This window comes from Mauremys reevesii, linkage group 5 (genome assembly GCF_016161935.1).
Source record: "Mauremys reevesii isolate NIE-2019 linkage group 5, ASM1616193v1, whole genome shotgun sequence".
NCBI lineage: Eukaryota > Metazoa > Chordata > Testudines > Geoemydidae > Mauremys > Mauremys reevesii.
The window spans coordinates 35885625-35909691 of NC_052627.1; the positions used below are offsets into that span (position 1 = coordinate 35885625).

The following is a 24067-nucleotide window of genomic DNA, read 5'->3' on the forward strand; positions in this document are numbered from 1 at the left end:
TTCCCCGGGAAACTTTTTAGCGTCCGGACAGTCCTGCTGACGTTTCAAACACAGCGGGACTGTGTAGGGCCCATTCATTTGCCTTGCAGGCGCCCCTGCCGCTTCTTACCGGGCTCCACCTCTCTGGGGTGAGCGCTGCAAGCTAACGAGCAGCCCAGCGCCTCGCCGGCGGAGCGACGCTTCGGTCCTCGCCCTAAGGGGAAGTGGCAGCCTGTCGCCCGGCCCTAAGAGGCGGCTCCAGCGGCAGCGAGCGAGCGAGCGAGCGCGCATGCCCCGGCTCGGGCGGCCCCTTTGCGGAGCGCGCGTGGTCCGGCTGCGGGGGAGGACCGGCTGCGGGGCCCATGGCGAGCGGGGTAAGGGGCATGGAACGTTCCCCGGGCGGGGAGGAACGCGAGCGCTTCCCGCGGCCGCGCCTCAGCCAGCTCCGGCCGGAGCGGGGCTCGAGCGGGCGGGGAAGGGGGCTGCCGGGCGGGGGGGGCCGTGCCCTAGCTCGCTAGCTGCGCTGCAGTGCTCTGCTGATCCGCACTCCCAGCAGGCCACCTGCTGGAGCTGTGGTTTGCAAGGCCCGTGGGGCTTCTCACGCTGGAGTTGGCCGGGGGTTTGGAGCAAGTAGGTGTTTTCCTTAAATCACAGTACGGGAAGCTGGACATCGAGGATGTTCATACATGGACTCCATCGCATGAGGTTAAATTGTATTGGTGCTTTTTCTTAAGCTTTGCGATGCAAGCACACAGCATCGTTTAGAGTACAGCATGGAATTTATTATCTATCGCTTCTGTTGTGGTAGCGCCCAAGGACCCCAGTTGGGAGCACGGGTGCTAAGTGCTGTATACAAAGCCATGGTCCTGTCCCATCCCAAAGAGTTTATGATCTGGAGTCCCAGTGAGTTCAGTAGAATTGCACACATGCATAACGTTTTTCATGTATGTGTTTGCAGGAGTGCAGGCCTAAGATGACAAGTATCACAGATAAGATCAGGGAGAAATATCCATGCATTTTTGACTCCTAAGAAGAACTATGATCATTATAAATGTGTTTGCCCCAAAGGGGCAAATATTTATACATCAGTCAGGAAGGCTGGGTATATAATTAGTTGGGAAACTTGTTACTATCATCTGCCTGTTTGCCTCTTTGTGGTTGCTGTGAAAAAGATTGGTATATCAATCTATCCCTCAGGGGTTCTCAAATGTCATTGCACTGAGACCCCCTTCTGGCAACAAAAGTTACTACAGGACCCCAGGAAAGGGGACTGAAGCCTGAGCCTGCACAAACCCTGCTCCCCGGGTGAGGGTGCCAAAGCTGAAGCCCAAGGGCTTCGGCCCCAGGTGGTGGGGGTTTGAGCTTCGACTGCAGGCCTCAGCAAGTCTAAGCCAGCCCTGGTGACCCCATTAAAATGGGATCGTGACCCACTTTGGAGTCCTGACCCACAGTTTGAGAACTGCTGTTCTACAGCTATAAGATCATTTTTAGAGGTATTTATGCAGGGAAAACTATGAATTTCTACCTTTTTATTGTAAATTTAAGAGGTATAATGTTTGTTCATTGAATGTTCACAGCCAACTAGGAAGGTAAACTTTTTTTATTTTTTAAGCCTTCTCTTTATTTAAATAACCCATACTCATTCACATTTTGAAAACATTCATTCAAATTAAATGTGAGCATTTAAGAGTAAATCAGTTTTCATATTGTGGAAAAAGGCTTAATTGAAAACTCCCAAGTTATTTACTGGTTGACAATTCCTCTTGTACTTTGATCCATAGAAATTGACTAGATTTCCTGGCAAACTTTCAGGAGTTTAGTCACAGTTCCCCAATTGCAAAGCAGTGTAACTTGTTGGTTTCTATGCAGCTGCTTTCCCAAAGTTAATATATCACATTTATTATATGCATACAGACAATAATGCAGAATAAACTAGCCTTAAGTTTGTGGAAAGGGCTGGGAAAGAAGTAACAAAGGCCTTTTATGCTTGGGGGAAGTTGATTGTTATGGCTATTCCAGTATAAGGTAACTATTTTGGAATAGCTCCCCCATGTTGGCACTCAATTTTGGAATAATTACTCTGCTCACAAAGCAATAGTTATAGCTATGCCAGTCAATTTCCCAGTGCAGACAAAGCCTTAAATTCAGCTTCAAAGTTCATTAGAATAGGCCTCTGTGTTCTGTGGCAAGCTATTGCATGTAGCATTTCACTGAAAAAGATGCTGCCTTGTGTGGTTAAAAAGGAGAATAATTTAGGTTAACAGATGTACTACCAGCATAAGGTTTTTCCATAACTCCTCAGACAATGGAACTGAAGCTCATCAGACTTTTTAAAAGGGAAATCTAAGAGCAGTCCAGATCCTCATTCTCACAGGACCCAATTCTGCTCTTGGTTGCATGGATGTAACTCCTGCTGACTTCCTCAGCTGGAAGTGCATCCATGGAGGCAGAATTGGAGCCATTGATTCCAAAAAATGTTGCTTTTTCAAGAATCTGAGTTCTGTTTATCTTTAAAATGTTTCTACCGTACTTGATTGAAAAAGTGAGCTTTCCTAGATAAATAAATGCAGTGTAGTCTTAGGGTGAAATTCATCCATGATGCTGAAGCCTACACGGAGCCTTGGTTGTGGGCAGTTCTGCTGGCAGAGTGGTCACATAGAAGTAAGTATCTGTGCATCCCCTATGCATTGCATAAATGTTCTCTGTGCTGGCCACATACAGTCTGCTGCAGAAAGCCACAATGGGAGCGGGCTGGGTGTGGGGCAACAGATTGACCTCTGTGTTGATCCAAACTCTTATGTGAGACAAATGGCTTAACTACATTTTCCAAGTTTTGTAATCTTGATTACTTGTACTGCTGGCACTAGCTACAGAAAAACACCATGTGCTTCACATAAATGCTGATTGTTTATTTTAAAATGTCACTAGCATTATCTAACATTTTTCATATGACTCTTCTCTCCCCCGCCCCCTCATTACCACAACATATTGTCTTCAAAGTACTAAAATAACACTTTAAGTCCAGAACTTGGTGGTTCTTGTTTAAGTTCCTGAAAGCAAATGTAGGGCGACTGTCCCTTTGTTCTAAAGTCATTGGGAGTTGAGGGTAGGATCTGACCTATAACTTCATATCTGGGATTATTTCCAAAAATTAGTAGCCTTTCTTTTGTTTTTCCCTCGAGTGCACAAGTAATATTATAAATGAACAGTGCAATAACTCTGCTCCTCTTTCTCATTTAGGTTATTAAATGCAAGGCCGCTGTTGCCTGGGAGGCAGGTAAACCACTCTCTATAGAAGAGGTAGAGGTTGCACCACCAAAAGCACATGAAGTCCGTATTAAGGTAACTTAAGCAAATGTTTATTGCCTGCTTTACACTTTGTACTCTGGGAGACCAAATAATAAAGCTGAATAATTTGTTTGCCCTTGTAGGAAAAAATGTTGAATTTATAGTGTTTGTGTTTTCTGTTTGTTTGAAACCTAGGTAAGACTCTAAAGAAAATGACGGTGTCTCGTTTTTGGGATGGCATAAAATGAAATGGCTGCTGGTCTGAGGCCTAACGTTTATTTTGGTCTTGGGACGAAGCCTAAAAATCCCTGCTATTCTGAGGGATCAGTGGCAATTTTAAACTATCTGAGCGAGAAACTTGCTTTATCCCAGTGGAAACCTGACCTCATTCATTTATTTATTTTAATTTTTCAAACTGTATGAGACATTCAGTGCTAGCCATTTCAGGTCATAATTTATCAGACCTTAAACTCATCACTCTGATTAGCATCTTGCACGCTTCTGATCTTCACTTCTGATTCTAACAAGACTTTGAATAGGCAGTATCTCCCAAACTAATATATAGGCTGCAATGTGCCTCCGTGCAAAGAGTCCACATGAGGTCCTGTGTGCTGCTTAACACTTCTATTAAGAACTTACATTGGATTTATGTGGTGCTTATAATGTTGTTATATGGACCTTCTCTACGGGGTGATTTCTTTTCACTGTTGGAGATTGATCCCATTTGAAATCTGGGGTCCCAGGTTGTTTTCAAATGGCATAGAGCACTGGCTTTAGCAGATCTTGAGCCAGCAGCTGCCAATTTCACATCAGAACTGAAAGGATGAGAAACAAGCAGAGATCAAAGCAATGTGATTATTTTTTCAGGTCCAATATATCTTGAGAGTTGCCGGAGCTAAAAACACTTTGGTTAAACTACTACAAAAGTCTTCAGAATCAGTGAATTCATCCTAGCACTAGTCTTGGATTACTGACCAGAAGAAATAGTTCAATACCAGTTCTCTCTTTAGATTCTCCTTCATTACCTCCAGAATATTTCAAATTATTATAATGTTCCTTTAGGTTGTTGCCACTGCTGTCTGTCACACAGATGCCTATACGCTGAGTGGTGCTGATCCTGAGGGGTGTTTCCCAGTGATCTTGGGTCACGAAGGAGCAGGAATTGTGGAGAGTGTTGGGGAAGGAGTAACTAAATTAAAACCAGGTAGGAAAACATTTGGCTCTTCACAACTGCTTTTTCTAATTTCTTTGGAAATCTTGCTTCATGAGAATAAATTGCTCTGACTTGTCCATTGAAAAGCAGAATTAGCGAGCTGCCGTGATGTTTTTGTTGGGCTCTACCTGCCTAAAATTTTCCTTCATGTGGGTGATCCAATACTAGCCTAACTAATGTGCTTTTGGTTTACTATTCAGAAGAGAGTCGTTTACAGGATTATCATAGAATATCAGGGTTGGAAGGGACCTCAGGAGGTCATCTAGTCCAACCCCCTGCTCAAAGCAGGACCAATCCCCAACTAAATCATCCCAGCCAGGGCTTTGCCAAGCCTGATCTTAAAAACCTCTAAGAAGATTCCACCACCTCCCTAGGTAACCCATTCCAGTGCTTCACCACCCTCCTAGTGAAAAAGTTTTCCTAATATCCAACCTAAACTTCCCCCACTGCAACTTGAGACCATTACTCCTTGTTCTGTCATCTGCTACCACTGAGAACAGTCTAGATCCATCCTCTTTGGAACCCCCCTTTCAGGTAGTTGAAGGCTGCTATCAAATCCCCCCATATTCTTCTCTTCTGCAGACTAAATAATCCCAGTTCCCTCGGCCTCTCCTCATAAGTGTAATACTGGATGGAGAAACTATTTGTGTTCTAAAAGTGTCTGTTGTTTTTAACCAATTGAACAATTAGAGATAACAGCTGTCTAAATATTCTGGTTTTTCCATATAGGTTTTACATCTTTGTTCCTATTTGTTCTTGTTGAACTTTAGATGGAAATTGATTATTTACTCAGACATGAGATGAATCAGGGTTTTTTATACACGGCACGTGACAAACCTGTACTTTGTCATTCTATATTTGTAAGTGTATTGGAGACTTCAAATGCACAAATAAGACTGCATGAATGATTGCCCCCATTAAAATGTCCTGGTATTGACCATGTTACATTTGACCACATACCAAATGTATGTATGTTTCTTTCATATTATCCTTTCAGCCTTTAAACAGTTAGTCATGTGAAATGTTTCTCTCATTATGTTCTCTAGGTGACACAGTCATCCCACTGTACGTCCCACAATGCGGAGAATGCAAGTTCTGTTTGAACCCTAAAACCAATCTCTGCCAAAAGATAAGGTTGGTGCACTTTTTTCTTGATACACACAGAACAATAATTGTTCAGTGTAGCTCACTTATGTAACAAAGTTAACTGAATTTGTATCAAATTGTTTTGACTTCATGTACTATCTGATTAAATGCAGAGCAAGGTCACTTAGTTGGAAAGATGTATGTTTTAGGTTTGTTATGCAATACCCATTTTTTTTCTCCCTCCTTTCAAAGCTTAGTAGTTGTTTTTTTGGTCTCCTTTTCTGATCGTACTTAAATTCACTTCTTTGTGTGTGGCTGTGATACTGTGCCACGAATAATATCATTTGTCAAGGTATCTAGTAAGCGAGGATGTATTAAAAATTCTGTTTGATTCAAGTGGTAGCTTATTGCAGAAAATTATTGCCCTTTGAATGGGAAAAAAATGTCTCGCTGTGGTCAATATCTTTAACCCAAGGAACAGAAGTTCTCCCTTTATAAAAAAGAATCAGTCTGTTTTCTGCCCTTTAAAATGTCTTTGTCCTAATATGTGATGCACTTCAATTAGCCTTTGCTATGTTGTTGCATGTTTAGATCTCAGTCATGTAAACCAGTGGCTCTCAATCTCCCCAGACCACTGTACCCTTTTCAGGAGCTGAATTTATCTTGTCACCTCACTTAAAAGCTACTTGCCAAGTTTCACCTCACTTAAAAGCTACTTGCTTACAAAATCAGACATAAAAATACAAGTGTCACAGCACAACCCTATTACTGAAAAATTGCTCACTTTATCATTTTTACCATATAATTATAAAATAAATAAGTTGGAATATAAATATTGTACTTACATTTCAGTATATCATCTATAGAGCAGTATAAATAAGTCATTGTATGAAATTTTAGTTTGTACAGACTTTGGTAGTGCTTTTTATGTAGCCTGTTGTAAAACTAGGTAAATATCTAGATGAGTTGATGTACCCCCTGGAAGACCTGCATACCCCCAGGGCCACATGTACCCCTGGTTGAGAACTGCAGATGTAAACGACTCAGCCAGAAGCAGAACTCCAGCAGTTATGGTGGCTACCATTTTAGCAGACCCAATTAAATCGCATGTAAACACTAGCATGACCTCACAGTTGTGATTTTTTTTTTTTTTTAGTTCATGTAAACGTACCCAAGCTAGCTTGATTAAGATTAGCTAGGGAACCAGTGTAGTTACTTGGGTGGCTACCCCATGCTGAAGCCTGTGTTGCCTCAGCTTCACTGCTCGGATACCCAAAGTAGCTAGAGTAAAGCTAGTTCAGGTATGACTGCACAAATTGCAAATCATACCCCACCATTGCAGCATAGGCATACCCTGGGACTAAAATAACAGAGCATACAGTGGGGCAGGAGTGGGGTGTGTTGGAAAGAGCAGTTATGGTTTATAGACATTGTGTGGCTTACTGAAGGTCTGTGTCAGAGTGCTATTAAGTGCTTTGATGAAGCAGGACCTAAAGTGCTTACGTCCCACTGAAGTCAGTGGGACTTAAATGCATTCTTAAGAACTTTGATGAATTGAGGCTTTGGAGTGTGATCCAAAGCCTGTTAAAGTCAGTAGAAAGATTGCAAGAGGCCTGTAGTCTCTAACTTTCATGAACTCAAGCTTTACTTAAATGTCTTCAAAATTTTGACTCTGTGGGTAATCATGTAGCTAAATCTCCATGCACTGTTCAGAAACTGTACCACTTGATGGAAATTAAGTCACTTCCTAGACTCTCCCCATCACTTTCTGTGACACTGTATTAAATATCAGTTGTTGTATTGTGTTTTTTCAGAGTTACCCAAGGAAAAGGACTGATGCCTGATGGTACCAGCAGGTTCACCTGCAAAGGGAAGCAGATTTATCACTTCATGGGGACTAGCACCTTCTCTGAATACACCATTGTGGCTGATATCTCTGTGGCTAAAATTGATGCTGCAGCTCCTCTGGATAAAGTTTGCCTATTGGGCTGTGGAATTTCAACAGGCTATGGAGCTGTCATCAACACTGCCAAGGTATGATGATACCTTGGAGAGTGATCAGCTAGACTGATCACTCTCTCTTCCCCACAACTGTGACTAATGACATTAAACTGGCGATAAAGTACTGCAATGAAAATCTGTTAAGGCTGGGCTTGGAGAAAGTAATTCCAGAGGAACAGCCACTGAGTGGGCGGAGGGAGAAAGGACATGTGCTCAACACTTCCTTCCTTCCTCTTCCACTGCCAAATTTGACAGGGAGCCGGACCTAGTAGGAAACCTGGGCTTCCCACCTGTTTAGCCTCAGCAGATGAAGTCAGATCAAAAACCCTGTTGCTCCTTCTCCCAGCTCTCTTTGTGCAGAGTGGGGTAGAGGCAGGGGCGGCTCTAGACCCCAGCGCGCCAAGCAGGCATTTGGCTCCGGTGGACCTGCCACAGGCATGTCTGCGGCAGGTCAATGGGAGCCCGGGACGAGCGGACCTGCCGCAGGGATGACTGCGGCGGGTCCCCTCTTCCCGCGGCTCCGGTTGAGCTCCCGCAGTCATGCCTGCGGCAGGTCAACCGGAGCCGCGGGACCACGACACCCGCCGCAGTCATGCTCAACCGGAGCCGCAGGAAGAGGGGACCCGCCGCGGGACCGGGGAAGGGCGGCGCAGCGCACTGCGCTGCTTGGGGCAGCCTAATTTCTAGAGCCGCCCCTGGGTAGAGGAAGCATGTCTTGATGGAGGCAAGTGGATGTGGAGAGGAGCCACCTTGCACTGTTCAGGGATTTGTTTGTGGATGGATATGATGGGTCAGTTGGGGTTACCTTATAGTAAGGAGACTTGTACATATTGACAAGGTTGCAGTGATTGCTGCTTCCACCTGTTTTCATGCCACCATCCCATTAAGTGTCAAGTTCTCCCTCTTTGTTTGGGGGGGGGGGGACTTCCCACTTTTCTAGTGGAGACAGAGCCATTGCCCACATTTTGGGCAAGGAGTAAACTTAGCCCCTTATAGCCCTTCAAAAACATTTCATAGACAAGAAAAATCTCTGGCTTACTTCCCTACATCTGAGCAATAATGACTCGCAACTCTGGATTTCTATTCTCTATTTTCCTTAATATTTAAATCTGTATTTTTCATACATGTGGAAGGATGTGTTTTTTTCTTTCCTCCCTCCTGAACAGATTTCTCTTGCTTTGTTAGGTGGAACCTGGTTCTACCTGTGCAGTCTTTGGATTGGGAGGAGTTGGGCTGGCAGTTATTATGGGCTGTAAAGTGGCTGGAGCTTCCCGGATCATCGGTGTTGATCTCAACAAAGATAAATTTGCCAAAGCTAAAGAGTTTGGAGCCACTGAGTGCATCAACCCTCAGGACTTTAAGAAGCCCATACAGGAGGTGCTGGTTGAGCTTACTGATGGTGGAGTGGACTACTCCTTTGAGTGCATTGGGAATGTTGGTGTCATGGTAAGTGTGCACATGGCAGTACTGAAAGGGAAGTTTAACTATGACTTGGGCTAGTTAATTATCTTAAAAGAAAGACAAGCCCCTTTCTGTTTACAAGGGAGCATTCTATCATCTTTCTTTTCTATTGAGAGTAGCCTGGTACTACTTATACAGTAGACTAAAAGGGTCTATTTCAACCAATCCTAATTATAAAATGAAAGACAAGTCTACTGCTTAGGTGGAAAACAGCTCCTTTATATTCTAAAATATAATTATTGGAAGAAAATTAGGCATGCAAACCCTGGCAGTGCTGAAAAACAAAATATCAGCAAATACAGTACGCTCCCTGTGACTTCACATTTTCACCTTTCATCCCACATGACAAACTTAATACCTTAATTACAATGTTGCTAGGAAGTAACACTAAGTGGAAAATAATTCTTTCAGTAACAGCGTAGACCAGGTTGTTCTTTCGAAGTACAATCCAGCATCCATTGCAATAGAGAGACTCCATTTGACTCCAGGTGGGAGATGGGAGTGCACAGTGTTTTAAAAACAAAAGTGTGGGGCAAGGTGTGGGAATATTGGCTATTTTACCAGTTAAGAAACAAAGTGACAAGTATATATAATTTAACTAGGTACAGCATCACTGACACTTACTCTCAATGTTTAAAAAAAAAATGGTGACATCTTTGTCAGGCTACATAGCATCAATATATAATAGATGCTTCTTACCAGTGATTTAGCTTTATTTCTTTGTCTAAAGAGGGCTGCCTTGGAATCCTGTCACAAAGGCTGGGGAGTCAGCGTTATAGTTGGAGTAGCTGCTGCTGGTCAGGAGATCTCTACCCGTCCTTTCCAACTAGTAACAGGTCGCACGTGGAAAGGGACTGCCTTTGGAGGTAACTTTCTGGCACACTCATGATCTCTTATCTACTAAAAGAGGGGAAAAGTACTGTCTTCCTCTGTATTTGTGTGAGAAACTGGTTCCTATCAGGTCATTCTTAGTCAATGCGATACTGGCTTTTCAAATATAACCTTTTATAAATAACTGTCCCCCCACAGACAAGCTGTAAATGATCAGCCTTCTGTTGCACATTATGAATTTAAAATGCAAGTAGCAGCCATAATGGGAGAATTTCTCTTGTGCAGTTCTATGGCTGTATCATGGTTGAGGTGCAAATAATCCCTTGAAGACTTGAGCAATAACAAGAACTGCTCACCTGGGAAATGAGGAATAATGTAAACATTTGTGTAAGTAACTGCACTGTTTAATCACTGAGCAAATGGAATCATTGAGCTCTGTTGTGAGGCTGCATAGCTTGTGGGGAGTGGTTTTAGACAGTAAAACAGGATCCTTTAAGAAGAAACTATTTAGATATAATTCGGGAATGAAAAGCTGCTGGAGTCTTCACAAAGTGCCACTTTTATGCAACTCTCTTCCACGCAATACAAAGCTGTGCTGTGGTCTAGTTATAAAATACACAAATGTAAAATAGGATGAGGGCTCAGAGCCAGTTTTCTGAGGTGAGCTCAGCTAGACATTGAACACAGATCCCTGCAGTGAAAGGTAATGCACTTCGCAAATGAGGCCCTCCATTTTGACTGGTAATTTTAGCTGTACTCTTCCATTCTTTACTCCAGTGCTATTCTAGAGCCTGATGGGTATGGATATTATGACATAATCCCAGGATCTCTCTCATACCAAGAAAACTGAGCTTTAATCACTAATACTATTGTGGGCAGGGTTGATGCATTTTATTTCCTACCTCTACCCTAGTATGGTTTTGAATTTACTAGGTAAAGTTTGTTGTTGTTTTTTTTTCCAGGTTGGAAGAGTGTAGAGAGTGTACCAAAGCTGGTGGCTGAATACATGTCAAAAAAGATCAAAGTTGATGAATTTGTGACTCACACTCTGCCTTTTGACAAAATTAATGAGGCTTTTGAACTGATGCATGCAGGGAAGAGGTAGGTTTAAATGTCTTATGTCCGTAACATTGAATAGCTCAATAAGAGTTGGTAGGGCACTGCTATGTTTCTCTTCTCTAGCTACCTGTTGTTCTGACCCTCCTCCCCCCAACCCAGGCATCCCCTTCATGTTTCAGATATGCTGTGTGAAGTGCTATGCACCAAGTGTGTTCATGCACAGCTAGAGCAACTAATTGCTCAACCTCTGTTTTGGGTGGGAAGGCAAGGAAAATTACAATGGGTGGTGTCTGAGCAGAGGGGGAAACAAACAAAGTAGAAAAAAGAAAGAATTAAAGCCATAAAGGACACAAATAAAAAAAGCTAATTTCAAGCACCAGAATAAAAGTAGAGACCGAGAAAGAAATAACAAAAGAAAGTACTTGGCTATTAAAATCTCAATTAAACTTAATTCAGAACAATTAGCATTATTTTAGATTACACTAGAACCTCAGAGTTACAAACTGACCAATCAACCACATTCCTCATTTGGAACCAGAAGTACACAATCAGACAGCAGCTGACCCCCACAAAAAAATAAAGACAAAAATCGCAAATACAATACAGCACTGTTAAACTACTTCAGAAATAAAGGGAAAGCAGCATTTTTCTTCTGCATAATAAAATTTCAAAGCTGTATTAAGTCAATGTTCAGTTGTAAACTTCTGAAAAAGCCAAATTTTGTTCAGTTACGAACAACCTCCATGCCTATGTTCATAACTCTGAGATTCTAATATACTTGATTAAATAGATTTGAATTTCATGGTCCTCAAAGTATCTTAAAAATTGGCTGATAGCTAGGTTAGATTCAATATTATCTGGTAGTGAGCTGTTAATGTCCAGTTTACATTTATTAACATGCTGGAGTTGTTCTAAGGCCATCTGCCTGTCCTAAGTTGGTCTGCCCTGCCCAAGTCAGGGGGGGAGGAGGGTGGGGGGGGAAAAATAGAAGCAACCCTCAGAAAAAAAAACAGAAACGCTAAACAACAATAGAGTTAGAAGAAACTTTTAGCCTGGAAAAGAAGGGTCTGCAAAGAAGAATGACGGGATGCAGAAGCCGCGAAGAAGAAACCAGTGCTGCAGCTGCCGAGGCAGCCATGAGGAGGGCAGGGCAGCCAGGAGGCGCATGGACCAGTCAGGAGTCAGAGCAGGAAGAGCAGAGAGCAGCAGAGCAGAGATGAGGAGCAACAACCTGACCATGACTAGGCACGCAAGAGCCCAAGAGATGACAGCGAGGGAGAGAGACAGACTGACTGCTGGAGAGAGGACTGTGTTCAGAACCACACACACACACAGAAGGCACACCACACACAGAGACAGCAGGCACACAGGCAGCACAGGGCAGAGACAGAGGCACATGGGGCACAGACACATGGTCACACCATCATCAAAGCACAGGGAAGAAGATAAAAAGAAGTTGTTCAGATTGAAACCAATTCACAATGAGTGAGGAGAAAGGACACAACCACAAGACAGAACAGAACTAAGACAGATTACAGAGAAAGACCCAGACAGAGACAGACAAATCCTTACAAAGACTCCAATAAAAAATTTGGACCTGATAACACAGACTGTTAAACACAGATACATCATGGCTGGATGGGAGAGATGAGGGAGAAGGGAGTGGGGAGAGAGAGAGAGAGATTTGTGCATCTGAGAGCACTGTGAGCTCTCTGGCACACAAGAATCTTCACATCCAAGCAGGCACAAGAGCACTTCCAGCGACATAGACAGCATCCATGGAAACCATAGCAAGAATGCCAGGAATTCAGAAGATCAAGAAGAGAAGAGAGAAGAGCAGAAGGGAGGAGAATCACTTAGGTTAGATTGTAGTGGAAGCTGCTGAAAACTGAAAGAGGACAAGCTGACTGAGAAAGAAAGAAGACAGAAGAGCTGAAGCAAGAACTGAAGGCAGACAAGACCAAAAGAAGGAAGATTTTGGGAGAATGAAAGGGAAGATTTTGGAAGATACAGGAGAAGAGGGGAAGGAGAGAGGAAGTACAAGTCAGCATGCAGAGAAGTGCAGCACAGAGACACACTTAGGTCAGCATGCCAGGAAGTGCTTTAAGAAAACAAGACAGACAGACAGAGAGCAGCAGACAAAAGAAAAAGAAGAGACAGAGAAGAAAGAAGAAAGAAGCAGAACAACAGCAGCAGGCACACAGCAGCAAAGCTCAAAAAGAAAGAAGAAAAAAGGCCAAACAGAAGAGCAGAGATATGAAGAAGGACAAGAGAGAGAGAGATGAGGGAGGAAGGAGCAAAGCAGAAGCAGCAGGCAGAGCAGCAGCAGGAAACAGCTGTAGAAACAGCTGAACTGACACGCGACTGCTGGCGACTGTCTGGAAAGTTCCCAGAAGAAAAGACAAGCAGGAAACAGGAATAGAACTACAGAAGAACAGATGGAAGAGAACAGGGGATGAACTCCTGAACAGACCAGCACCACCACCACCACCACCAAACCCCCCAAGACAGACCAGCCCTCCAGCCAACGACCCACAATCAATAAACAGAGAAAACGAGCAGAGAAAAACCCAGAACCAGATCAGAATGATGAAACATGAAAGGCCTGACGATATCCCAGAGGCTGCACCTGCAGACCTGCAGATGCCTCTGGAAAAACCTGGCCCCCTCTTTGAGAAAATATGAAAAGAAGATGGTGACTGACTGGAAGAAGTGATTCATCATCTCATCATCCCAAGAAAGCAAGAAAGGAGACCAACTAGAGACCTCAGCAACTGTGCTCACTGTAGCCAGGGGGTCCTCTCGTGGTCCTCTTAGAGAAGAGAGAGGATGCCGCAGGATGCATCCGATCCGAGATGAACAGGCAGAACAGGCAGGAACAGGCAGAACAGATCCAGATAGACATGAGCAGCACGATAGCATCAAGCAGTCATAGAGATGAACTGGAACTCGACATCTCACATCAACTGACTATGACGAGACTCGATTGCGAAGAGAAATCGACGATGCTCTGGAAGCTGGGGCCCCGGCAAAGTGGCGGTGGTGATCAAGGTGGTCAATTGTGTCAAACATGATCATCACGGCAGCAGCGGAGGGAGAGGCAGCTCACAAACAGCTTCCATGTGCGAACAAGACAAGGATGCTTGTTGTCACGTCTTTCTTTCTCTTCTCTTCACTTTCTCTCATGATTGGATGATGATCACATCCAGAAATGGCCACTTAATGGAATCAATGGGGAATTTGATGACCTGGACTGACCTTGACTGACCTTGACCTTGCCGCACTTTGCTTGCAAGCAGCAGAAGCAAGAGAGAAGAGCAGAGACGCCAGACCACGCCACGCCATCACAGCCTCACATCACTCCCAACATCCACAAGACCAAGATCCAGATCTCAGGATCATCACAGTCACACTCAGTGGGAATGGGAGGAAAAAGGAAAGTGCAGTCCCCCTTCTACCTAGGGTAGCTACAGCACCAGCAGGGTGGCACAGAGCACATCATCAAAGTAAGGAAAAAAAAGTAAGGCAGCAGCCAGACAGCTCAACACATCTGGAGCTCCAGAGAGAGAGCTGTCTGTAATAAAGATTTCACTGTTCAACAACCGTGAAATCATCTTCTTACTTGGAGAGCTGAAACCTGGAGGACACCAAAAAAAAACCCCCAAGAGATCAGACCCTCATTAATAGCTGCCAGCAAGGATTTCTTCCAGAGATCCGCTGGCCAGACACCATCAGTAACATCCACCCTCTGGAGAGGACATCAACTCCCAGCAGAGGAGAGAGAGAGAGGAGAAGTGGGTGGGGATAGATGGGACACACACACGCAGCAACCAAACCAACCACACAGACAGGGCACTGCTGCAGGACCCCAAAAAAAAAAAAAGGAAGAGCGCCAAGAAATAACCGACCTTCACCTTCAGGCAAAAAAAAAAAATGGGCTATACCTGGAACCAGCTAGAGCGAATGGCCCAGGATAGAAGACTATGGAGATCTGTTGTTGGCGGCCCATACCCCGGTTGGGGTGACGGGCATGAATGAATGAATGAATGGAGTTGTTCTGTCCTTATCTTGTTCACCAATGGATTTTTTCCCCTAACGTGATTGGAGGCAGAACTAAAGAACCTTCAGTCACTGGCTATGTAACTTAACTCTGCCCATGTTATCTTGCCTCAAGTTTCTTCTCAGCTCAGGTAAATGGCAAGATTATGCTGTTGTTTGCAAAGCAAGCCTCAGCTATAGCAATAAGTAAATTCAAAACACTTTTCCTCAGGAAAGACTAACTGAGGCTCATTGAGCTTGGTGCAGGCCTGAAGGAAAAAACATTTTTATTTATAGATTGTAAATCAGCGCAGGAGCAATTCTGCCACCTGGTGAATACAAAACATATCACAAAAGCATAATACACAGTCCAGGATCTGTTCCAGTCATAGTATATCCCTGGCAACCTTTGTGAAAGGGATGGTCTGGTTCTCTCCCTGTAAACCAAAGGCTGGATCCACTCATGGATTTTATATAACATTTCTCTTTGTACGTGAAGGAGAACAGAGCCTATCCATAGACACAACAGCAGAATCCACAGCTGTGACTTAGAGCCTAAGACGGTTTAACTCAAAGGAAAAGGCAACATCCAGTTTCAGTCTTAGAAATAGCATTAAGTTTTGTTCTCCAAGCTGATGAGTTCCATGCCTAGAAGTCAAAGGCCAGACTACTGGGAATTCATCAGGATAGTGAGAGCTTTAAATCCAACTCCTAATTGAGTTTCTAAACAATCTTCCCCCCTAGAAATAGAAGCAGGATTAATAAATGGTCTAGGTCACCTACCTATTAAGAGCATGGATAAATGGAGAAGGGAAAATCAATTGGTGGACATGATAGGAATCAGACAACAACATGTGTGTTTTTTCTAGTAATTAAATTGTATATTTTCTAAACACTGACAGCTGCAGACACTGCATTGCCCACACATACCCAATTAACTTGTAGGAAATGAGACTTAAAAGGTATCCAATTTGTAACTATTTAGTGCACTTCTGTGCTCCCATGTGAGCACCCTCTGAAATTTAAATAGAGAAAGCTGTTTTAAATTCAGGCTGAGGAAGAAGAAAATGCATTTAAAGCCATCCATTTGACTCAGTTGACAAACGGTCACAAATACTGAAAACTGACTTGAACTTTTTCATAGGTTTGTTTATAAATATTCTCAAACTAAATTTAGTGTGGAAGAACATATTTACATCTTTGAAGTGAGCGTTTAAAGAGTATAATGTAGGGAATTTGAAGACATTAACCAACATGACTGACTGGTTTCTCAACTTACCAGATAACTCAGATAAAAAAGAAATATTAATTTGAGAGAGAGGATGGGAGGCTTGCTCTTAGATGAGGTAGGATTAAGTAACATTTCAAAAACAGTGGTGAAAGTCTTATTATTGATACCTATTTGTCTTTTTTTCTTGAAGCATTCGAAGTGTCCTGAAATTTTAAGGATCCCGAAGATGGAACCTGCCAGTCTTAGCACTATGCTGTGTCTACTAGTTAATGGAGCTTTTTGAAGAGATGTAGGATCAGCTGGAGAGAAAATTCAATTGTGATGGGAAAACCATCTGCTTTAGGATCAGTCTCTATTAAATCATAGGTAACCTGATCTCAGACTAATGATAAATACTAAATCCAGTTATGAAACTAATGCTGGTTGTGGTCATGAAATTGTTTTATTCTATACTAGTCACTCCTGAATTCTGACAGTGCCTAAATCTTTAAAGCTGCTCGATAGATTTTTTTTTTTGTAAACACCACCTAGAAACTTTCATTCCTCTACAGTCATTAAATGTTTTCTCTACTTCTAAAAAAGTTATTAGATGGACCGTGTAAGACCTAACGGTCTGCGGGTTGCAGAGAAACTCCCTCCCATGCAAAATGGGATGGGGAGGAGACCCAGCTGTATCTGCAACAGCTTCCTAATCTTCATGATGGGGGATCTTCCTGCAGTGCTCATCAGCAGTAAAAGTTAAATGTTGCAGTTAAGCTCTCACATTGCAGAGAACCCCATGGATGGAGTATTTTATACCATTGTATTTAGTTCAGAACTAGGTTTTTTTCAACCACAACCACTAGATTCTTACCATGGGAAGCTTAGTTTCTGCAGAGGATTGGGCTGCGTGTGAACTACTGCAATACAGGCTGAAGCTGACCTTATCCTTCACGTAAACTGTCTTTCATAGTACAGTCTAAGGAGAAGACCTCTGAGCAAACTCCTGTCCTGACTTAACTGCTGTGGAACCCAGAGGCACGGGAGGGAGTGATTTAAATCAAGGCCCAACATCCAGCCAACCTGTTGCCGCTATTGTAAATAGCCCTAATTCAAAAACAAACTTGTTTAAGACTTACCCTTTATTTTGAAAAAACATTAAAACTAGTCAAAGGTTTCTGTGACAATGTTGTTAGTCTGAGGCCCAAAGCCACAGCTGTGTGGGCTGTGATTTGTCTGCTCTTACGGAAAGTGCCCTCCTTGCAACAATAATGTTGCAGGAAAACTGAGCACTGTGTAGAAAGTGATATTGGGGATTCACTTTCTCCCTCCTAGCCAATAAACTGCTGCCCTAGTATGAGTGTGTAGGGCAATCGGTAGTAAATCTGACCAACTCTTAAGGGCTGGACTAGAAGGGGAAGTGGGGGAAAGAGAAGCAGGGTGAACTCTCCATCCCTTAAATGAACATCCCATGGTAACTTCACAAGAAGCTCTCGTTGTTCCACTCCTGCTTCATTTCCCATTTAGGTAATTCCAGTTTACTGTGCTGGGCATATGCCTTCTGTTCCTGTGCTGTAGTATTACAGTTAACCAACTGTCAGCAGATCAGCAGTAAATAAAGTATGGTAGAGGCCTTGTAGCAGATAGTGTAGGATTTCCATTTATACTATCATTCCATACACCTGGCTATTGATTCATATGCTGCAATTTAGTCCAGTGTTTAAACATGGTTTCACACTGACAAAAGTTTTAGAAGGAACTACCTGATTCACTTATAACTAGGCTGTAGTTCTGTTAGGGTATGTCTACGCTACAAGAGTAGTTCGAATCAACTTAAGTCGAATTTGTGGAATCGACCTTACAAAGTCAAATTTGTGTATCCACACTAAGGACACTAATTCGACTTTGAGTCCACACTAACAGGGCAAGCGTCGACTTTGGAAGCGGTGCACTGTGGGAAGCTATCCCACAGTTCCTGCAGTCCCCGCTGCCCATTGGAATGCTGGGTAGAGCCCCCAGTGCCTGCTGGGGGAAAAAATGTATCGAGAGTGGTTTTGGGTAACTGTCATCATTGAACCGTCAATCACGCCCTCCCTCCCCGAAAGCGCCTGCAGGCAATCTGTTCGTGCACTTTTCTGGTCAGTGACAGCATGGACGCCACAGCACTGCGAGCATGGAGCCCGCTGCAGTTATGGCCGTTTTCACCTCCTCGCACCTTATCGTCCACCTCTTCCACAGTCAGCTGCTGAGAAATTGGGCTACTTTTCAATGGTGCTGCAAGCACTGGTGGACCATAGGGGACGTTTTACCAACATCAACGTCGGGTGGCCAGGCAAGGTTCATGACGCGCATGTTTTCAGGAACTGTGGTCTGTTTAGACACCTGCAGGAAGGTAGTTTCTTCCCAGACCACAAAATAACTGTTGGGGATGTGCAGATGCCTACCCGCTAATGCCCTGGCTCATGAAGCCCTATACAGGCGCCTTAGACAGCGACAAGGAACTCTTCAAGTACCAGCGAGCAGTGTGACCTGTGACTGTTCAGTTTCTTTACAGAGAAGCTGAACCTGCCCCCGTTTCTTTACCCAGTTACTGGTGACTATCCTCTGCAGTTACATACCCCGTTTCCCCCCCCCACTTCCAACACACATGTAAAAATAAAATACATGTTCCATTGTTACTTAACAAAGGTTTCTTTATTAATGATTTTGCGTTAAAGGGTTGAACCTGGGACGCAGACTGTGCTGCGTAGGGTGTGCAGTGATGTAAAGACCACCTCTAAACTCGAGGAATGACAGGCTCCTGCTCCTAAAGCGGTCCACAGTGCCGGACTGCTTGTTTCGACGGAGCCTGCCATCCCTCCTTTTTGGGATTCTGTGTGCGGGGGCTATGTGACCTTGGCGGAGGAGGACGGATACAGATTCCTCTGCTGCGTGACTCTGCGGTCCAGGACAAGGACCGCTGCATAAGATCTGTAACCGCCCTCCCCCGCTACAAAGTCACGTGTCCCCCCCCTACCCACACAGAACCTGGAAACCACCTCCCATACCGACCAGGGTGCCTACTGACTGCACAGACTCCTCACCCCACACACCGATCAGATCCAAGACTTCCCGGTCAGTCCATGCTGGGGCCCTCTTTCTATTCTGAGATTGCATGAACTCCTCTGCTGGAGAGCTCTGCATCGTTGCTGGTGCTGCTGAGCTCGCCCCGATGTCCAACCAGGAAATGAGATTCAAACTGGCCAGGCAGGAAAAGGAATTCAAATTTTCCCAGGGCTTTTCCTGTGTGCCTGATCAGAACATCCAAGCTTGGACTGCTGTCCAGAGCATCAACAGAGTGGTGCAGTGTGGGATAGCTCCCGGAGCTACTAAGGTCGATTTCTGTCCACACCTAGCCTAATTCGACATGGCCATGTCAAATTTAGCGCTACTCCCCTCGTCGGGGAGGAGTACAGAAGTCGAACTAAAGAGCCCTCTATGTCGAATTAAATAGCTTCGTGGTGTGGACGGGTGCACGGTTAATTTGAATTAACGCTGCTAAATTGGAATTAAAGTCCTAGTGTGGACCAGGCCTTAGCCTTAAAGCTTTTTCTGGTCTTACGTCTATACAATTCTAAGAAAAAATTTAAAGTAGGGAAATGAAGAGGCCCACTGGAGCCATCCCAAGCAGGGTTTCTTAACCTGCAACTTCAAAGTCAGTCAGCTATCAGTCCTTGTTAAGTCACAGCATCCATAACTTCTAGGATGCACTGCCTTTACTACCATGCAAATATCATGGTATGAGTAAGTAACATGTGACAGTTAGGGGAGAACCACACACCCCCACTGTTAGAAAAATGAGATATAAAGGTACAATTACAGTTAAATCCTTCTAAGTATCTGGCTCAATTAGTGAAAAGCCAGCTTTGTAATACCTGGACAATTACTGATAGGGAGCCCGACCCCTACAAAATAAATAAAATGGCCTAAAAGCTATATAGTTAAGTTCTTACCTAATATGTTGACCAGTTGACCGTTTAATTAAAGAGTAATTTTTTGGAGGTAGCATTTGCTGAAGAATTACACAGGTAAGGAAGGGATAGATCATCAAAAGGTTCTCATAATAGTGCTGATGAGGGACTAACTCTACTCATGAAATGTAGCATGTGGAAAATTTACCAATTTTAAGAACTTTATGGGACAAATCTAACTCCATTTAGGAGTAATACAAGCCTGTAGGCCAAGTCAGTTCGATGGCAGTCATTTAAGGGATGGAGAGTTCACCCTGCTTCTCTTTCCCCCACTTCCCCTTCTAGTCATTCTGGTGTCTGTCTGATTTCATACAGTGCATTGTTCTTCAGCATTAATTATAACAATCTGTCTCCTGGAAAATATCCACAAGAGTCAGCAAAAACTGCTAAATGCTGCACGGAAATTTAAGCAGTTTCCCTAAAATCTTTTATAAGATCTAACCTATTTCCAAAATTTGGAAGACAAAGAAATATAGTATGCATTTGTAAAGAGAACTATAATTTGACACGTCTAGAAACTGGGAAAAAATACTGGAATAGTGGGGAGAAAAACCAAACTGATCTGGGCTTCAGACTGATTTGCTATCTAGTAAATAAACTAGGAGGCTGTCTTAAACAAAGTTAATTTAAATTTAGACCTTACTATATAATAAACATTAATTCAGAGATAACTGAAATGCTGTTAAGTATCAGAGAGGTAGCCGTGTTAGTCTGAATCTGTAAAAAGCAAGAGAGTCCTGTGGCACCTTAAAGACTAACAGATGTATTGGAGCATAAGCTTTCGTGGGTGAATGCCCACTTCATCAGACACATGTAATGGAAATTTCCAGAGGCAGATATAAATATGAAATGCTGTTGTAATTGTAGCTTACCTGCAGAATGCACAAGATCAGGGATTGTCTATATTGAAGTTGCATTGGTCTGTTTAGTTGTCCTGGTGCAAATACTTAACATAGATGTGTATTAAACCATGCTTGTAGCAGTTTAGCACATCGTTAAATTAATGGAATTTATCTACACTGGTTTAAGTGCATCTATGGTAGAGATTTGGACAGGTTCAAACAAATTTGCATATGTCCAGGCCTCAGAGATGCTATGTACATTTTATATTATGAAAATACAGGTTCCATTAAAAAGCTACAACTCCTAATTTATATGCCAAAGTCAAGACTTCCTGTCATGCATGCAGACACAAAAAAGGAAAGACAATTGTACCCACTCAGGTGACTGGCATGGTGGGCAAATCTCCATGATAGTCATCCCGACTTTTAATCTCCTTAATACATTACATACATGGCACTGAACACAGGTAATTCCACTCAAGTATTGCAGTCTCTTTCGTTAAAATCTACACACGCACACATGAACCATTTCAGGTCATTTTTTACTGTATCATTAAAAATAATAAAGGTAATGAAAATGTTATCACAATGATACTCTTACAGCAATAAAGGTTTGAGGCACTGTGGGAAGAGAAGACATTTTCTGGCAAGTTTCGTGTTTCATTGTGACCACGATAGGTCCAGTTTTGTGAAGCATTAACTGCCCTTCAGTTTAATAGGAGCCAAGGAGAGGTGAGGACACTCAGTACCTTCAAAGACCAGGCTCCCTACGTGACAAGAAGTCAGACACCTAGTAAAATGTGCACTTTATGCCCATGATTTTATGATTTGATTTGTCTTCATTGGTTTAAGTTTTTCTGGCACTACAGTGTTGTAAGGAAGACAGACATTAGGTCTGTAACTGTGGGTGAAATTTTCATTACTGATTCAGAAAAGAAAAAAATCTCAGCAGAGACACTACAGATTGAGAAGGGTAGGGGGCAGAGGCTAATCAATTCCCATAGTCCTGGAGATGGTAGCTTTCAGATCAGAAGGGTGACATACTAGTCAAGAAGCATGGGGAAAATTGCACTACTGCTGCCCACGCTGTATCTGGTCTGAGGGCAAAGCACTTCAGTTTCCAGGCCTGTCAGCCTGACACCTTTCAAGAGCACAAAATTCACTTAAAAACTTTCTTAAAATTCAAGAAAACAACTAATACAGCAGCAGTAGTATCTAAGACTTTTCCTCTTCACTCAAACGTGAGCATTCTTTTGAAATAGTTTTGAAATTCATCTTGCTGTCATGTCTTTCACTTTGCAATCCCCATCCCCTAATATCTCTAGGGGAGAGGTCCCTCAGTAAAAACACACAGGAGCTTGTAAATCATTTTTTTTTCTTGGTTAATTGGCTCACTCCTTTCCCTGTCAAGTATGAAATAGCAGTTTCACAGTGAACTTTTGGAGCACCGAACTCTACCAACCACTGCTCTTCATAAAAGGCAGCTCTTTGCAGGAAGCAATTTTAGTAATTTTACAGCAAGAAATCAGCACTAAATTTCCAGCAAGATGTCTATGGTCTCAATTACAGCAGAGGCAACTGACAAAGAGATGGGACAGAACTAAATTTGAAGGTAGATGAATCATGGCAACATGTGCCTCTTTTTAAGTACCTATTCCCCCTCTCTGGTTATAAACAAAGCCCATTGTTTGCAGAAGTAGCTAAGCAGGTCTTTGGAAGGAGAAACACTTAAAATCCCAGGTGCCATTCATACACAGACAAAAGCCGGGCACACTGAAGAAGTGAGAAAAGACTTGATGCCCAACACGTCAAGTTCCCAGTGGGAAAGTAACCTGCACTTTCTAGCTAATACCATGCATGTGACAGAAACAACTGCAGGTCTGATTGAAAGAAAGGTGCTAAACGGGCAACTGAAGAAAAACAAAAATAAAAAAATACAGTACAAGTGTTGTGGGTAGGAGGGAAGCAGAAAATATTTTAAATACTTCTCTCCTTTTTTCAGATGTTGGGTCAGGTTCTTCAAGATATATACCAAATGCTGTATTCCTCTCTTATCTACAGTCAATGAGAACAAAACAAATGATAAAATCCCCCTCTGTTCTGTACTCTTAATAAAATGCATAGTACAGAGACAAAAGATATCATTCAGATCCATCAGCTCAGTCTAAACTAATACTGGGACATGAAGTGAGGACGAACACTGTCCAACCGCCGAGTTAAGATTTCACAGCCAGTATCTGTGATCAGAAGAGTGTGCTCAAACTGCGCAGACCGCTTTCCATCTCTTGTCACTGCAGTCCAGCCATCAGGCCAAGTTTCGTCTTGCCACCCACCTAATAAGATAATTATGTAAAGATTAAAACAAATTATGGATAATATTAGTTCTTAAAATGTGTCCCTTCTAAATAGTATAGATGCGGTGATTGTTATAAATATGAATGTGTATTAGACATTGAATCAATTCGTCAGAAGCCTTTTACAACTTCCAGTTTTGGGCATAATAATCTAGTTGGCTTCTATCACTGCCATACCATGCCTGCTGTTAATAATACACAGCAAAACATATGAAAGACAACAAATGCAGATGAGTCTTCAAAGTCATTTTTCTTCACTTCAGTCATTACACTCTTTTAGAGCTTATTAAGGTTGTCAACCTCATCCTGTGATGGCAGCAGACTTACCATGGCAGTGAGAGTCCCTAAGCTGGGGGTATAAAGTTGACTGGCAAGAGGCAAAATTTTGGAGTCCAAGTCAGATCACAGTGTGTCTTTCTAGCTAGCCAAGTTCAATATCACATTTAAAGACAATTAAATGTATTTTAAAAAAAAATGCATTAGGAAACCTCCTTCCCTCTGCCCATTAATTCACCTCTGCTTTCCCCTCCCCCCCCCAATACAGGTCACACCCTCCACCTTCTTATGAATTCTCCCTACTCAGCCTCACTTTTCCTCACCAGTGAAAACACTCACACCGGCTCTACCTTTGGGAGATTCTCTCATTTCCCTCAATCTTCCTCCCAATGAGGAATCTCTCCTCCTCCCATCCAGGA

The 24067-nt window shown here is 43.0% G+C and overlaps 2 protein-coding genes across 3 annotated transcripts in view; one reads left to right on the forward strand and one right to left on the reverse strand.

The window, feature by feature from the left end:
• Positions 1 to 49: 49 nt before the first annotated feature.
• Positions 50 to 17627, forward strand: LOC120406146 (alcohol dehydrogenase class-3). Of its 2 annotated transcripts, none has more exons than XM_039540495.1 (9): positions 50 to 353; positions 3220 to 3321; positions 4330 to 4471; positions 5527 to 5614; positions 7381 to 7600; positions 8753 to 9013; positions 9759 to 9894; positions 10822 to 10960; positions 16378 to 17627. In XM_039540495.1, exons 1-9 carry the CDS (start codon positions 342 to 344, stop codon positions 16400 to 16402), a joined length of 1125 nt encoding a protein of 374 aa, XP_039396429.1. In that variant the 5' UTR covers positions 50 to 341; the 3' UTR covers positions 16403 to 17627. The 2 variants fall into 2 exon arrangements, with proteins under 2 accessions (XP_039396429.1, XP_039396427.1); XM_039540493.1 differs by lacking the exon at positions 50 to 353 and adding an exon at positions 2560 to 2640.
• A 3753-nt stretch (positions 17628 to 21380) lies between these two features.
• METAP1 (methionyl aminopeptidase 1) overlaps positions 21381 to 24067 on the reverse strand; it is a 33553-nt gene continuing 30866 nt past the window's right edge. The window contains exon 11 of the mRNA XM_039541898.1: positions 21381 to 23351. Coding sequence (XP_039397832.1) covers positions 23188 to 23351 — 164 coding nt within the window. The 3' untranslated portion in view covers positions 21381 to 23187. The remainder of the gene's footprint in view (positions 23352 to 24067) is intronic.

Bases quoted from the DNA above. Each gene is read 5' to 3' on its own strand.
- LOC120406146 (XM_039540493.1), top strand. From the start codon at position 2,575: ATGATGCTGAAGCCTACACGGAGCCTTGGTTGTGGGCAGTTCTGCTGG. The intron at 2,641-3,219 runs GTAAGTATCTGT...TTTCTCATTTAG, and splicing joins GGCAGAGTGGTCACATAGAA to GTTATTAAATGCAAGGCCGC. The intron at 9,014-9,758 runs GTAAGTGTGCAC...CTTTGTCTAAAG, and splicing joins TTGGGAATGTTGGTGTCATG to AGGGCTGCCTTGGAATCCTG.